We start from the raw sequence: 12176 nt of genomic DNA on the forward strand, positions 1-12176 counted from the left end.
AAACCTTTCAAATTCTGAGACTGATAAAATACGGATTTACCACGTCACCCAATCCAGGTGGTAGCTTTGTTGTATGTTACTCCCTGTAACTGATGATTGACTCCCCTATTTTCGCGCAAACCTTTGGGTTTATCATTCATTTGAATTCAATGGTGAAAGAATGATACATGAAAATTTATCATATAACAATCGATGTATATGCAAGATTATTTCCTATGTCAGGCAAAGATGAGCATGCAAAAGAATGTAGACAATCATAAGCAGTCATACACAAATAATTGAGAACAACCCAAAAGGTTCAAAAAGATACATTTTGCAAAAGAATATTTGTAAAGAACAATACAAATTTAGCCAACGAATATCATATTCGAGACTTCGGATATTTTCTCTTCGGAATCCGATATTGGCAGAAGTATCACAAATATGAGGGAAAGTCCAAATGAACCAGGTCACCAGCTGTTCCTCCCCGCGCTTGTCTGTTGTGAAAAACCCGCCTTGGCGCCCTTTCGGGTTTTCACCAAGGTTGCCCCTACCCTTTTTTTTTTTTTTTTTTTTTTTTTACAAGGCGCCCTTTCGGGTTTTCACCTAAAGAATAAAGACACGTCTCGACCATGATCGAGTCAGAAATATGAGTTAAAGGTTTCAGGCATCAGTAAAATGCACTTCCCTTGTAGATTAGGCGAAGGCATTACGGACATCACTTGCCAGTTGATTATCAAATTTTGCTAATAGAAATGCAACAAATGACGGAAGCCAGGACTTTGGGTTTTGTAATGAGGTCAGGTGGGGTGTTTTTCCAGAAAGGTTAAGGCTTGAAAGCAAATTCGATGCCAAGGGTAAAATAAACTGAGATTGCCCTATTTTGAAATCATTTCCGATTTTGAACGAAACCGGGGAAAATTTGCCCCAGTTTGATCGGATTTTCACTCTTTGCATTTTCTTCATTGCATTTTCCTCACTCTTGCATTTTTCTTTGAAAACTAAATTTGCCCCAGTGTGGGGTTCTTTTCCCTTTCTTTTGCTCATCTCTCTTTCAACATTAAAATTTTGCCCCAGTGTGGGGTTTGCAATTCTCAGGGGTTATCAAACGAAATTTGTCAATTCTGATGGCTCAAAGGGGACAAGTAGAGATAAAATATTTTTTAAGTGTAAAAGAAGATGGCCTGACTTGCATTTCGCCATTTGCATGAACTTCTAAAGAAAATTTGCATGATCAAATGAAAAACTTTTTGCACATATCTGAGTTGATGGGTTGAGGGAATGTCCGTCCATCCATTTCTGCTAAAATAAGGGCTCCGCCAGGTAATACCTTTTGGACAATGAACGGCCCTTGCCAGTTTGGAGCGAATTTGCCCTTAGCTTCATCTTGCATCGACAAAATTCGCTTTAGCACTTTGTCACCTTCTTCGAATGCACGCCGATGGACCTTTTTGTTGTAAGCTCGGGCCACCCGTTTCTGATAGCACTGACCATGACAGATAGCGTTGAATCGCCTTTCATCGATCAACGTCAATTGCTCATGGCGCTGCTTTATCCAGTCAGCCTCCTCCAATTTTGCCTCCATAAGGATTCGCAACGAAGGAATTTCAACTTCGGCTGGTAATACAGCTTCCATTCCATACATTAGTGAATATGGCGTTGCCCCAGTCGATGTCCGGATAGAAGTCCGATATGCCATTAGTGCATAAGGCAACTTGTCATGCCAATCGCGATGCCTTTCAGTCATTTTGCGGATAATCTTTTTCAAATTCTTGTTCGCGGCTTCTACGGCTCCATTCATTTGTGGCCTATAAATGACAGAATTGCGGTGTCTGATTTTGAATTGCTCACATAATCCATCTACCATGTCATTGTTCAGATTCCTAGCATTGTCCGTGATAAGTGTTTCGGGTACTCCAAAGCGACAGATGATATGATCTCTCAAGAAATTGGCAACCACCTTCTTCGTGACATGTTTGAATGACTCCGCTTCAACCCATTTGGTAAAGTACTCGATCGCCACCAATATAAATCGATGTCCATTTGAAGCAGGAGGATCGATTGTACCAATCACGTCCATACCCCACATTGAACAGGGCCACGGGGCGGTCATGCTATGCAACTCAGCGGGTGGAGCGCGTATAATGTCACCGTGCATTTGGCATTTTATACATCTCCGGACAAAGTCTATACAATCATGCTCCATAGTAAGCCAAAAGTATCCGGTTCTCATGATTTTCTTTGCTAGCAAATGGCCATTCATGTGAGGTCCACAAACGCCACTATGCACTTCTTTCATCATATATTGAGCTTCATCTTCATCAATGCACCTTAAAAGGTTCAAATCCGAGGTTCTTTTGTACAACACTTCTCCATTTAAGAAAAATTTTGAAGCCATTCTACGCAGAAAACTCTTGTCTTTTGTACCAGCATACTGAGGGTAGGACCCAGTTTTGAGAAACTCTTTAAGATCATTAAACCAAGGAGTAGTATCCGAGGACTCGTCTGCAGCCCAGCAGTGGGCTGGCTTGTTTTGAAGTTGAATTTGGATTGGTTCGATCTTCAATTCATCTGGATATTGGATCATAGAAGCCAAGGTGGCCAAAGCATCGGCAAATGCGTTTCGGGCTCTCGGGAGATGTCTAAACTCCAAATTTTGAAACTGCTTGGCCAAAGTGAGCAGACTACAATGGTAGGGTAGAATTTTCGAATCTTTGGTTATCCACTGTTTCAAGGTTTGATGCACGAGCAAATCTGAATCACTGAAAGCTATCAACTCCTTGATTTCCATCTCCAAAGCCATTTTGAGACCAAAAATGCAGGCTTCATATTCAGCCATATTATTCGTGCAAGCGAATTGCAATTTGGCAGCGGCAGGGTAGTGCTTCCCTTCGGGTGACACCAAAACAGCTCCAATTCCAGCTCCGAGAGAATTCGAAGCTCCATCGAAGAAAAGCCTCCATTCAGGACTTTGTTCACTTATATCATCTGCAGCGCCTACAAATAGGACCCTCTCGTCAGGGAAATAAGTACGGAGTGGTTGATAATCATCATCCCTTGGATTTTCCGCCAAATGATCAGCTATAGCTTGCCCCTTGACCGCCTTTTGTGAGGTGAAAACAATATCGAATTCTGAGAGAATTATCTGCCATTTCGCCAAACGCCCAGTCAGCATCGGCTTCTCCAAAAGATACTTCAAAGGATCAGACCGGGAAATAAGATACGTGGTATGGCTCAAAAGATAGTGTCTCAACTTCTGGGCTGCCCAGGCCAATGCGCAGCAGCTTTTCTCAATGAATGAATAATTAGCCTCGTACTGCGTGAACTTCTTGCTTAGATAGTAAATAGCTTGTTCTTTCCTTCCAGAGTCATCGTGCTGACCTAGAACACACCCTACTGCTCCTTCAAACACGGATAAATATATAATCAAAGGTCGGCCCGGTTTGGGCGGCACTAAGACTGGTGGATGCAACAAATAATTTTTAATCTTGTCAAAAGCCTGTTGGCACTCCTCATTCCAATACAACGGCACGTTCTTCCTCAATAATTTGAACAACGGCTCGCATGTGGCAGTTAGTTGGCCAATGAACCTCCCGATAAAATTGATCTTCCCTAAAAAGCTTTTCACGTCCTTCTGAGTTTTTGGCACTGGCATGTCTCGAATTGCTTTGATTTTCGCCGGATCTATTTCTATGCCCTTCTTGCTAACAATGAATCCCAACAGCTTACCCGCAGGTGCTCCGAAGGCGCATTTCGCAGGATTTAACTTCAAATTGTACTTCCGTAGTCTCTCGAACAATTTCTTCAGATCAACCAAGTGGTCCTCTGCCCTTTTAGACTTGATTATAATGTCATCCACGTAGACCTCCATCTCCCGGTGGATCATATCATGAAATAGGGTTGTCATGGTCCTCTGATATGTTGCCCCTGCATTCTTTAAACCGAAAGGCATCACTCGGTAGCAAAATGTGCCCCAAGGGGTAATGAAAGCAGTCTTCTCCCTATCCTCCTCTGCCATCAAAATTTGGTGGTAGCCAGCAAAACAATCGCAAAAGGTTTCAATCTCATGTCCGGCAGTATTGTCTAAGAGAATGTGAATATTTGGTAGAGGGAAATCATCTTTAGGACTGGCTTTATTAAGGTCTCTATAGTCAACACAAACTCGCACCTCTCCACTCTTTTTTGGAACAGGGACTGGATTTGAAAGCCAAATTGGGTAATGGGAAACAATGATAATGTTGGTTTTGAGTTGTTTTTCAATTTGCTCTTTTATTTTGAGGCTTATATCTGGTTTGAATTTTCTGAGTTTTTGTTTTACGGGTGGAAAAGAAGGGTCTGTGGGCAATCTATGCACTACCACATCAGTTGAAATGCCAGTCATATCGTCATAGGACCACGCAAATACATCCTGGAACATGGTCAAGAATTCAAGCATCTCCTTTTTCTGCCTTTCATTCAAATGAATACTTATCTGCACCTCCTTAACTTCATCCTCAGTGCCAATGTTAACCTTTTCTGTTTCTTCCAGGTTCGGTTTTGGTTTTTCCTCATATTGTTCAAGGTCCTTTGTAAAAGAATCGAATACCTCCTCATTATCACTCTCGCTTTGGAGTTCGGATTCACAGACCTCCAAGTCGTGAGTGATATAGAAATTGCCATTATCGTATTCCAGAACTGTGATATCCAAAGGGTCAAATATTTTTATTTTTGGCCATCTGAAAGAATTAACGAATGTGGGATAATAAGCAAATAAGCATACAACAAACAAATGAACAAACCATATGAATATAGACAACACAACATGACAAGAACAACTTGTGCATTTTCATAAAGACCTTTGATTGAAAGCAAGTGAAAATGAAAATTTAACAATATTTACATGCGCAAAAGGAAAATTGTTTTCATTGGCTATTTACAGATGCAAAAGTATTTTTCATGAATTCATATGAATGATAAACCCCTTTCAGTTTACCGAAACTCCTTCCGAATAGGCAGAAATTCAGCTGTCCAATTGGAAATCGACCCTTCAGGGATGTCAGGAAATTCGGTCTCGTTCGGGAAATTGTCTTCAAATATTGCCCCAATGAACAGTTGGGACAAACTATCCTCGATTTCTTCAGTTGAATTACCCTCTGATGTGATTATTTCAGCTGGCCGGGGAAAAGTATACCGTAGCGGTGGAATATCGAAAACCCTTTGCCGGCCCTCTTTTTCTGCTCTTTTACGCTCCTTCATCTCCTTGAAATCCTTGGCGGTTGGTCTGAAACCCAAACCGAAGGTATCCCTCTTTTCTACTATCTTCACTGGCTTCAGGATCCCTTGCAGTTCACGCCCCAACCCCTTGTCGAATTTGTATCCTCCACGAATCATTTCTCTGGCCATCATTACACTGGCCTTTGAGAGAGTTTGTTCCTCCGTGGTTATCCAACTTACGGAGACTATATCGGATGTGCTGTGAGGGGACATGGTAACACTTTGACTACCCTCCTTTTTAACTCCAGAATCGGTGATCACCAGGCAGTCCTCTTCAGCAAAGATAGTGATTAGTTTGTCATTTACCACGAACTTGAGTAATTGATGCAACGAAGACGGCACGGCCCCAGACTTGTGAATCCATGGCCTTCCAAGTAAAATATTATAAATGCTCGGGAAGTTCATGACTTGGCAAGTTATTTGAAATTGGGCGGGCCCCATCTCGATTACTAAATCTGCCTCTCCTATTGACTCCCTCTGCGCTCCATCAAACCCTCTAACGATAGTCCCTGAAGGCCTCAGCTTGATGTCTTGCAACCCTAGTTTCTCTAAGGTACTCCAAGGACAGATATTCAGTGCGGATCCATTATCGATTAACACCTTAGGCAGCATTTTTCCATTGCACCTCACTGTTATGTACAACGCCCTATTATGTCCGATGCCCTCCGTCGGCAATTCATCGTCAGAAAAAACAATTTGTTTGTTGAATAATACGCTCCCAACCACGTTTGAAAAATTATCAACAGAAATGTCCCTCGGAATTTGAGCTTTAGTTAATACGTCGATCAATACATCCCTATGCACGTCTGAAGAGAAAAGTAAATCCAACATGGTTATTTGGGCAGGTGACTTGCTTAGCTTTTCGATTATGTTGTATTCACTTCTCTGGAGTCGTTTAAGGAAATCCACGGCTTCTTTCTCGGTGATGGTTGGCTTAATGGGCGGCTCGGAATTCTTTGCTTGAATCGGAATAGTAGTTTCAAATGGACTTACAGTCCTCCCCGATCTGGTAATCACTGACACCTCTTTCTTTGTAGCTGAATTTTCCCCGATCTGTATAATAGGTTCATCGTAATTCCACGGCACTTGTTGCAAGCTCAAAACAGGCTCTTGCCTCGGGAATTCAATGAATACCGGCTTCAAAGCTTCACTCTCTGCTGGCGTGAGATCCAAGACAAAAGGCTGGTTATCTTCTTCGAATGGCAACTCTATGATGAATGGTTGGTCTGTGACCCCAAATACCTCAGCTTCTCTTGCCAAATCTTTGAATTGTTCCATATACTCCGTGTCATCCATAATGACCCCAATGGTATTAACATGGTCCGGCAAAGGGTTCCTATTTACGTTCGGCCCTTGCGCCTCCCTTTTCCGGATTACAATCTCCCCGGCTTCAACCATATCTTGGATTTTATGTTTAAGCGCCTTGCAATCAAAGGTGGTATGTCCGGGGGCCCCAGAATGATAAGCACAGACAGCTTGTGGATTATACCACGCGGGCATGCCATATGGGTAGGTAGGAGGGGGCACCGTACCAATTTTCCCAGCAGCCTTTAATTGTTCATACAATTGATCCAGAGGCCTGCCTAGGTTGGTAAATATACGGCCAGGGGGTCGGTTGTAAGGTTCAGAAGGTTGAGGGTGGTTGTAAACAGGTCTATTTGGAGGCGGGAATCTTGGGTTATATGGAGGGCGTGGTCGGTTTTGGGGTGGATTTGGTTGAGAAATTTGAAAAGGGGCTGAAGGTGGGTTTGGATAGCTTGGGCGAGGTCGTGGGTGATGGATGTTGGTAGTATATACAGGGTGCGGATTTGAGTAGTAAGGGTAATGGGGTTGGTAGATTGGGTTGTGTTGGTATCGGGGTCTAGGTGAAGGGTTTTGGTTCCAAATAAAGGTTGCGTCCCCCTCTTTCTTTTTGAACGGCGGCTTCTTCACATTACTTCCTTGCCCTTGTTGTAAAGCATCCAACTGAGATTTAAGGGCGGAGACATTGACAATCTTCCCGGCTCTCACAAAGTCGTCAAACTCTTCCAATTTATTCACAATTGCAGCAAAAGAACAACCAGTCATACGGAAAATTTCTTCGAAATATGGAGGATCATGCGCCTTTATGAACGTGCGAATAATTTCATCCTCAGTCATCGGTGGCTCCACCTTCGCAGCTATCTTTCTCCATCTCTTGGCATATGTCTTATGATCTTCAGATGGTCGCCTTTTCGTTCCTTCCAGAGTAGTCCTGGTTGGCGCTAGCTCACAGTTATACTCATATTGTCTAATGAAGGCATTAGACAGATCGAGCCAGGTCTTCACTTCCTCCGGTTTTAGGTTGGAATACCAGTCAAGCGCATCCCCTTCTAAGCTTTCTGGAAATAATCTCAACGGCAAATTCTCGTCATCCACTGTCTTGCCCAACTTGTTAGCAAACAAGCGCAGGTGCGTTTTAGGGTTGCTTGTTCCATCATATTTGTTGAATTTAGGGGTCTTGAACCCCACCGGCAATTGCACGTTCGGAAACAGACACAAATCATCATAATCCAACACCCCTTGTTTGCTTAAACCTTGGCTTTTCCGGATGAATTCATCAAAACGATCCAAGCGTTTAAGCAGCTTCATATCAATCTGGGCAGACGACTCTCCCATTTCTGGCTTATTTTGAAAAGTGTGCTCCGGCACCACGGGCTCCGCGGTAGCCTGGTAAAAAGTTTGTGGATTCGGGTGCATGTTTGGGTCGATTTGAGGCTGAAACCCTTGACCATAAGGAGGGTAGAAAGGAAGATTTTGAGTAAAAGCATATTGCGGGTTAAAAGTTCCCTCAAACGTGGTTTGAAATGGAGGAATAACAAATGGTTCGGATTGTGGTTGTGTAGCGGGTACAGGCTCAGGTTGCACTCCGCTACTAACAAGCTCGTCAATCAACTTCTTCTGAGCGGCCATTTCTGATGCCATTTCCCCAAATTTCGTGAGTAACTCTGTCAACTGAACCCCAGGACTTGCGGCTTCCGGCTGGGCAGTTGCAGCGGCCTTATCGGATGATTCTGGTTGAGTACTCATGTCTACACGATTCCTTTGGGCCTTACTTCGGGATCGCGTAATAATGGGGCTTTTCCGAAAAGCTATTTTGAAATTTACCGGAGAATGCAAAAAACTGCTTTAGATAAACCAATCGTTACTGAATTTCTGCAATTTATTCAAAAGAAAAAAAAAGAAAAAAGAAAAAGACATGAGTTAGTAACTATTTGAACAATTCGGATGCATGTCCTATTTGGGGGGCCCTTTTTGTGCCAAGGGTAGGCCTAGCATGATGCAACACCTTTGAAATGGGACCCGTAATACAAACCTGTTTTTGACAATAATCCAAAATGAGAGCAAAAGAAAAATCATTTTCATTGATAAACCTGCCAATATTTACATCATGTCACGAAGACGATTCCGTACAAGATTGCCAAAACTTCTGAACCTATCTAATACAGAGTCCTTTGTTTCCCTAGCATATGGAATTCTAACACATTCAGTTTGGTCATATAATTCTGCACATTTCCGTTTCAGCTCTTGACGCCTTCCTCGTTCATTTTCATACAATTGCTTGCTTTGCTCGGCCATCCCTTTGTATGCTTCGACAGACTTACTTAACTGCAGAATTTCCTTATCCTTTGCTTCGATAATGGCTTTCAACTTTTTCACCTCCTCAGATGGCTCATCTCGAATTTCTTGCGCAACGGATCCTCCTACCCAGTCTTCGTATTATGAAGTCGTCAAACCCTTCTGCTTGAGCTCCGGGATGTATCTAAAACTCACATCATCAGATAGCGTCACCCAGGCGTCAATAATCCGATCTTTCATAGGGATTTGATTTGGACACATTCCCCAGTTAAAAATAATGGTGACTTCGCTCATGTCAAACACGGGTGGTGTTTCTTGAGTACGCCCTAATTGTCTGAGAAACCTTTTTGGGACGTACGCGGTAATCCCTTGAGTACCTAGTAGGAGAATGCATTCGGATGCCTGAGTGCGAAGAACAGGTTTAGTACAATCGGTCCAATCCAACACCCATCTAATATTTTGATCGGTCACGTTCTTCAAGAAATCCACAAACTCAGCTGCATTACGCGGCAAACTGTCTCTGTTAATCCTCTTGTGATGCGTGGTTATCCAGTTGTATGCGAACATTGGTAGACTCGATGAAATAGCCGGTCGCCTCATGAAATGCTCCATTCCCCATATATGTAAGATCAAATTTGAACCACAAAAGAACTTTTTCCCTTTCTGACAGGTAGTGCAGGCTATGAAGATGTCGGCCAAAATGGTAGGAATAATGGAACACGGCCTATCATTAATTCCGAGAAACAAGTCATACAGGATTCTAGTGAGCTTCAAGGCTATCTTTTTGTCTTTCCTAGGAAAAAAGTAGGTTCCCGTCACGACTAAACCGTATACCCAGACTCTCTTTCGATCCCACGCTTCCTTGGAAGTAAACGAGAAGTCCCCTCGATGCCTCTCAAAACCATCTCTTAGCGCAAATCGATCAAATAAGAACTTCGCCTCTATATTTTGGTCTACCCCTTGTAGTACTGATTCCTTTAACCCAGTGAAACGGCAAAATTCAGCTTTGTTAGATACTAGCGGCAATACCACGGCAGTTCCTTGAATCGGCAAATTGAGAAATCCGGCGACTTCCTCAATCGTTATGGTCATCTCCCTTTTCCCAAGTCTAAAAGCAGAACAAGTGGGGTCCCATAGATGCACCAAAGCTTCTACCAAATATCCATCGGACTTAATGTCCTTGAAATCCCCGATGTGTCCTAATCGATCGGCTATTTGGTTAACCTCATTGGGTGAGAGTAATGTGGGCCATCTTTGTACCTCCGGCGGCACTACTAACATCTGTTGTACTCGGCGAGGGCTTTCCATCTATAAACCAAAAGCGGAGTCAAATACCTTACCTACAGGTCCCATTTCTCTGGTTAACAGAAATTTAAACGTGCAAATCCCAAAAATTGGGTTAAATACCCATGGGAATTAGGTTGGCTTGTCCCTGATGTGGGATTCCCTAAGTGGCATTCCCTTTCTAAGGCTTATGCATGATGCCATTTTTATCAAAGCAGGGAAAAATGCAATTTGAAATGAGACATGACCTAAGGAGCCCTTTGTTTGCCAGGGTAAGCCTAAAAAATGGTATGGCATTAATTTATGAACAAGATATATCACAATTTTCACATGTGCAATAGCCTATCTACAAGGGTAGGTTTCTAAAAAAAAGGTCATGCCAGACCTCTTATTTGCTAGGGTTTGTGAATGCAATTGGGACACAAAATCAAGAAAAGTTAGCTCAGTCCGATAAATACACATAACACATTGTAGCAACAAAATCAACACAAGGAAATAAAGCAATAAAAAGAAGAAAGGGGTTGGACCCCTCCCCTCGTGAATAGTGTCCCTAATAGGGTATGGCTGACTCTACCCTAGGCAAGCTAAAATGGATGCATGAGGTTAGGGTTTACTAATGCATCTAGACTCGATAAGCTCAGGTCCCCGAGCCTTCAGACTTGGAAACCAAGGGTCATTACTCCCAAGGTTCCTTGTCGGTGGCTCGAGCGATTCCCTAGACGTTGCTACGCACACGTCGTGTTACGGCTACCCGTCTGGGCGAATCTAAAAAAACCTCAACCTTCGACTAAAAAACTAATAGGTCATCAACCTAAAGTTTAAAGCGGAAGATCGAGTGACCGACTCGGATCATGCTACGCACACGTCGTGATACGATCACATGTCCAAGTGGTCGCCTAAACTCCTAACAGGGTGGAGTGGCGTGACAAGCCACTAAAAGAAAATAAAAGGGATAAAAGAAGTAAAGCGTATGCTCGTATGCTAGTGCTCGTTTGGAGGGGAGGGGTCAAGAACCAACGCGAGGCTCTAGGGTGACCCATACCTCCCAAAATGCAATGCAAGCGCGAGATAACAAGTAAACATTCATTCAAACATACATTCGTGAGTCGAGGGATTGGTTTGATTACGTATATAAGACAAAAGGTCCTAAAAATGCAAAATGCAACCCTAATATCCACATGCCATGCATAGAAAGGGTAGAAAGAGGAAACGAATGGTTAAGTCAAAATGCTTGGACCCACTTAGGAAGTCCCCAGTGGAGTCGCCAACTGTCGCGCCCCATTTTTTTGATAAATAAAAATAAATGGTTTGAGAAAGATGTTTTTGATTGAATTTTGATTGGAAAATGATTTTTGTGAGTTGAAAAAGATATGGGTCTAATATGGGACTTGAAAAAGCGACGATTTGACCCAAAAAATAGTTTTTAAAAGGGTTTTTGAATGAGAAATTGGAGTCGCCACTTGGTAATGATTAAGGTGTACCAAGTCACCTAAAAAATAAATTTTTAAAGACAAAGTAGTAAAACCCTTTTAAAAACGACTCCTAGTCTACGTAAGCCAAAGAAAAGGTTCGGGAGTCACGTTTGACAAAGGGGAAGGCAAGGATAGAATCCAAGGCACCCCTTTGACCTAGCCAAGGCTAGTTGCGCGACTTAACCTTACCTTTCCTAATTTTCTACCCAAGGTATGTATTGCATGTTGGATTATGCCTATATGAATGCAAAAACGAAAAAAATGCAATCCTAAATTCTACGATGTCTCTCGTGAGGTTTTTGGTTCCAAACCACATGAATTGTGGCGGCCAATAAAGGGAAACCTCATAGAGGTCGATTGATGCAAATGGTGACTCAAGTGCAAGTGTGCCAGTGTATAAAAAGTTTCATGTATGAAATGGTGTAAAAACAAAGTGTTTGTGTGCGCATGTGTAAAGAAAGTTCACGTGTGAATTTGGAAAAAATCAAAGTATTAGTGTGTGCAAATGAATGAAGATAGGATTATAAATATATATGTGAAATTTGAATTCTACTTGTGGAGTAAGATGAGTAAAACATAGTGAAAAATATG

The 12176-nt window shown here is 42.5% G+C and overlaps 1 protein-coding gene across 1 annotated transcript; it reads right to left on the bottom strand.

Annotated features, from left to right (window-relative positions):
* Positions 1–4947: 4947 nt before the first annotated feature.
* LOC140004856 (uncharacterized) lies at positions 4948–6732 on the bottom strand. Its single transcript, XM_072045013.1, has 2 exons — positions 5683–6732; positions 4948–5583 (listed from the first exon to the last, which is right to left on the bottom strand). Exons 1-2 carry the CDS (start codon positions 6730–6732, stop codon positions 4948–4950), a joined length of 1686 nt encoding a protein of 561 aa, XP_071901114.1.
* Between the last annotated feature and the right edge of the window lie 5444 nt (positions 6733–12176).

The sequence above is a fragment of the Coffea arabica genome, chromosome 1c (assembly GCF_036785885.1).
Source record: "Coffea arabica cultivar ET-39 chromosome 1c, Coffea Arabica ET-39 HiFi, whole genome shotgun sequence".
In the NCBI taxonomy this organism is placed as follows: Eukaryota; Viridiplantae; Streptophyta; class Magnoliopsida; order Gentianales; family Rubiaceae; genus Coffea; species Coffea arabica.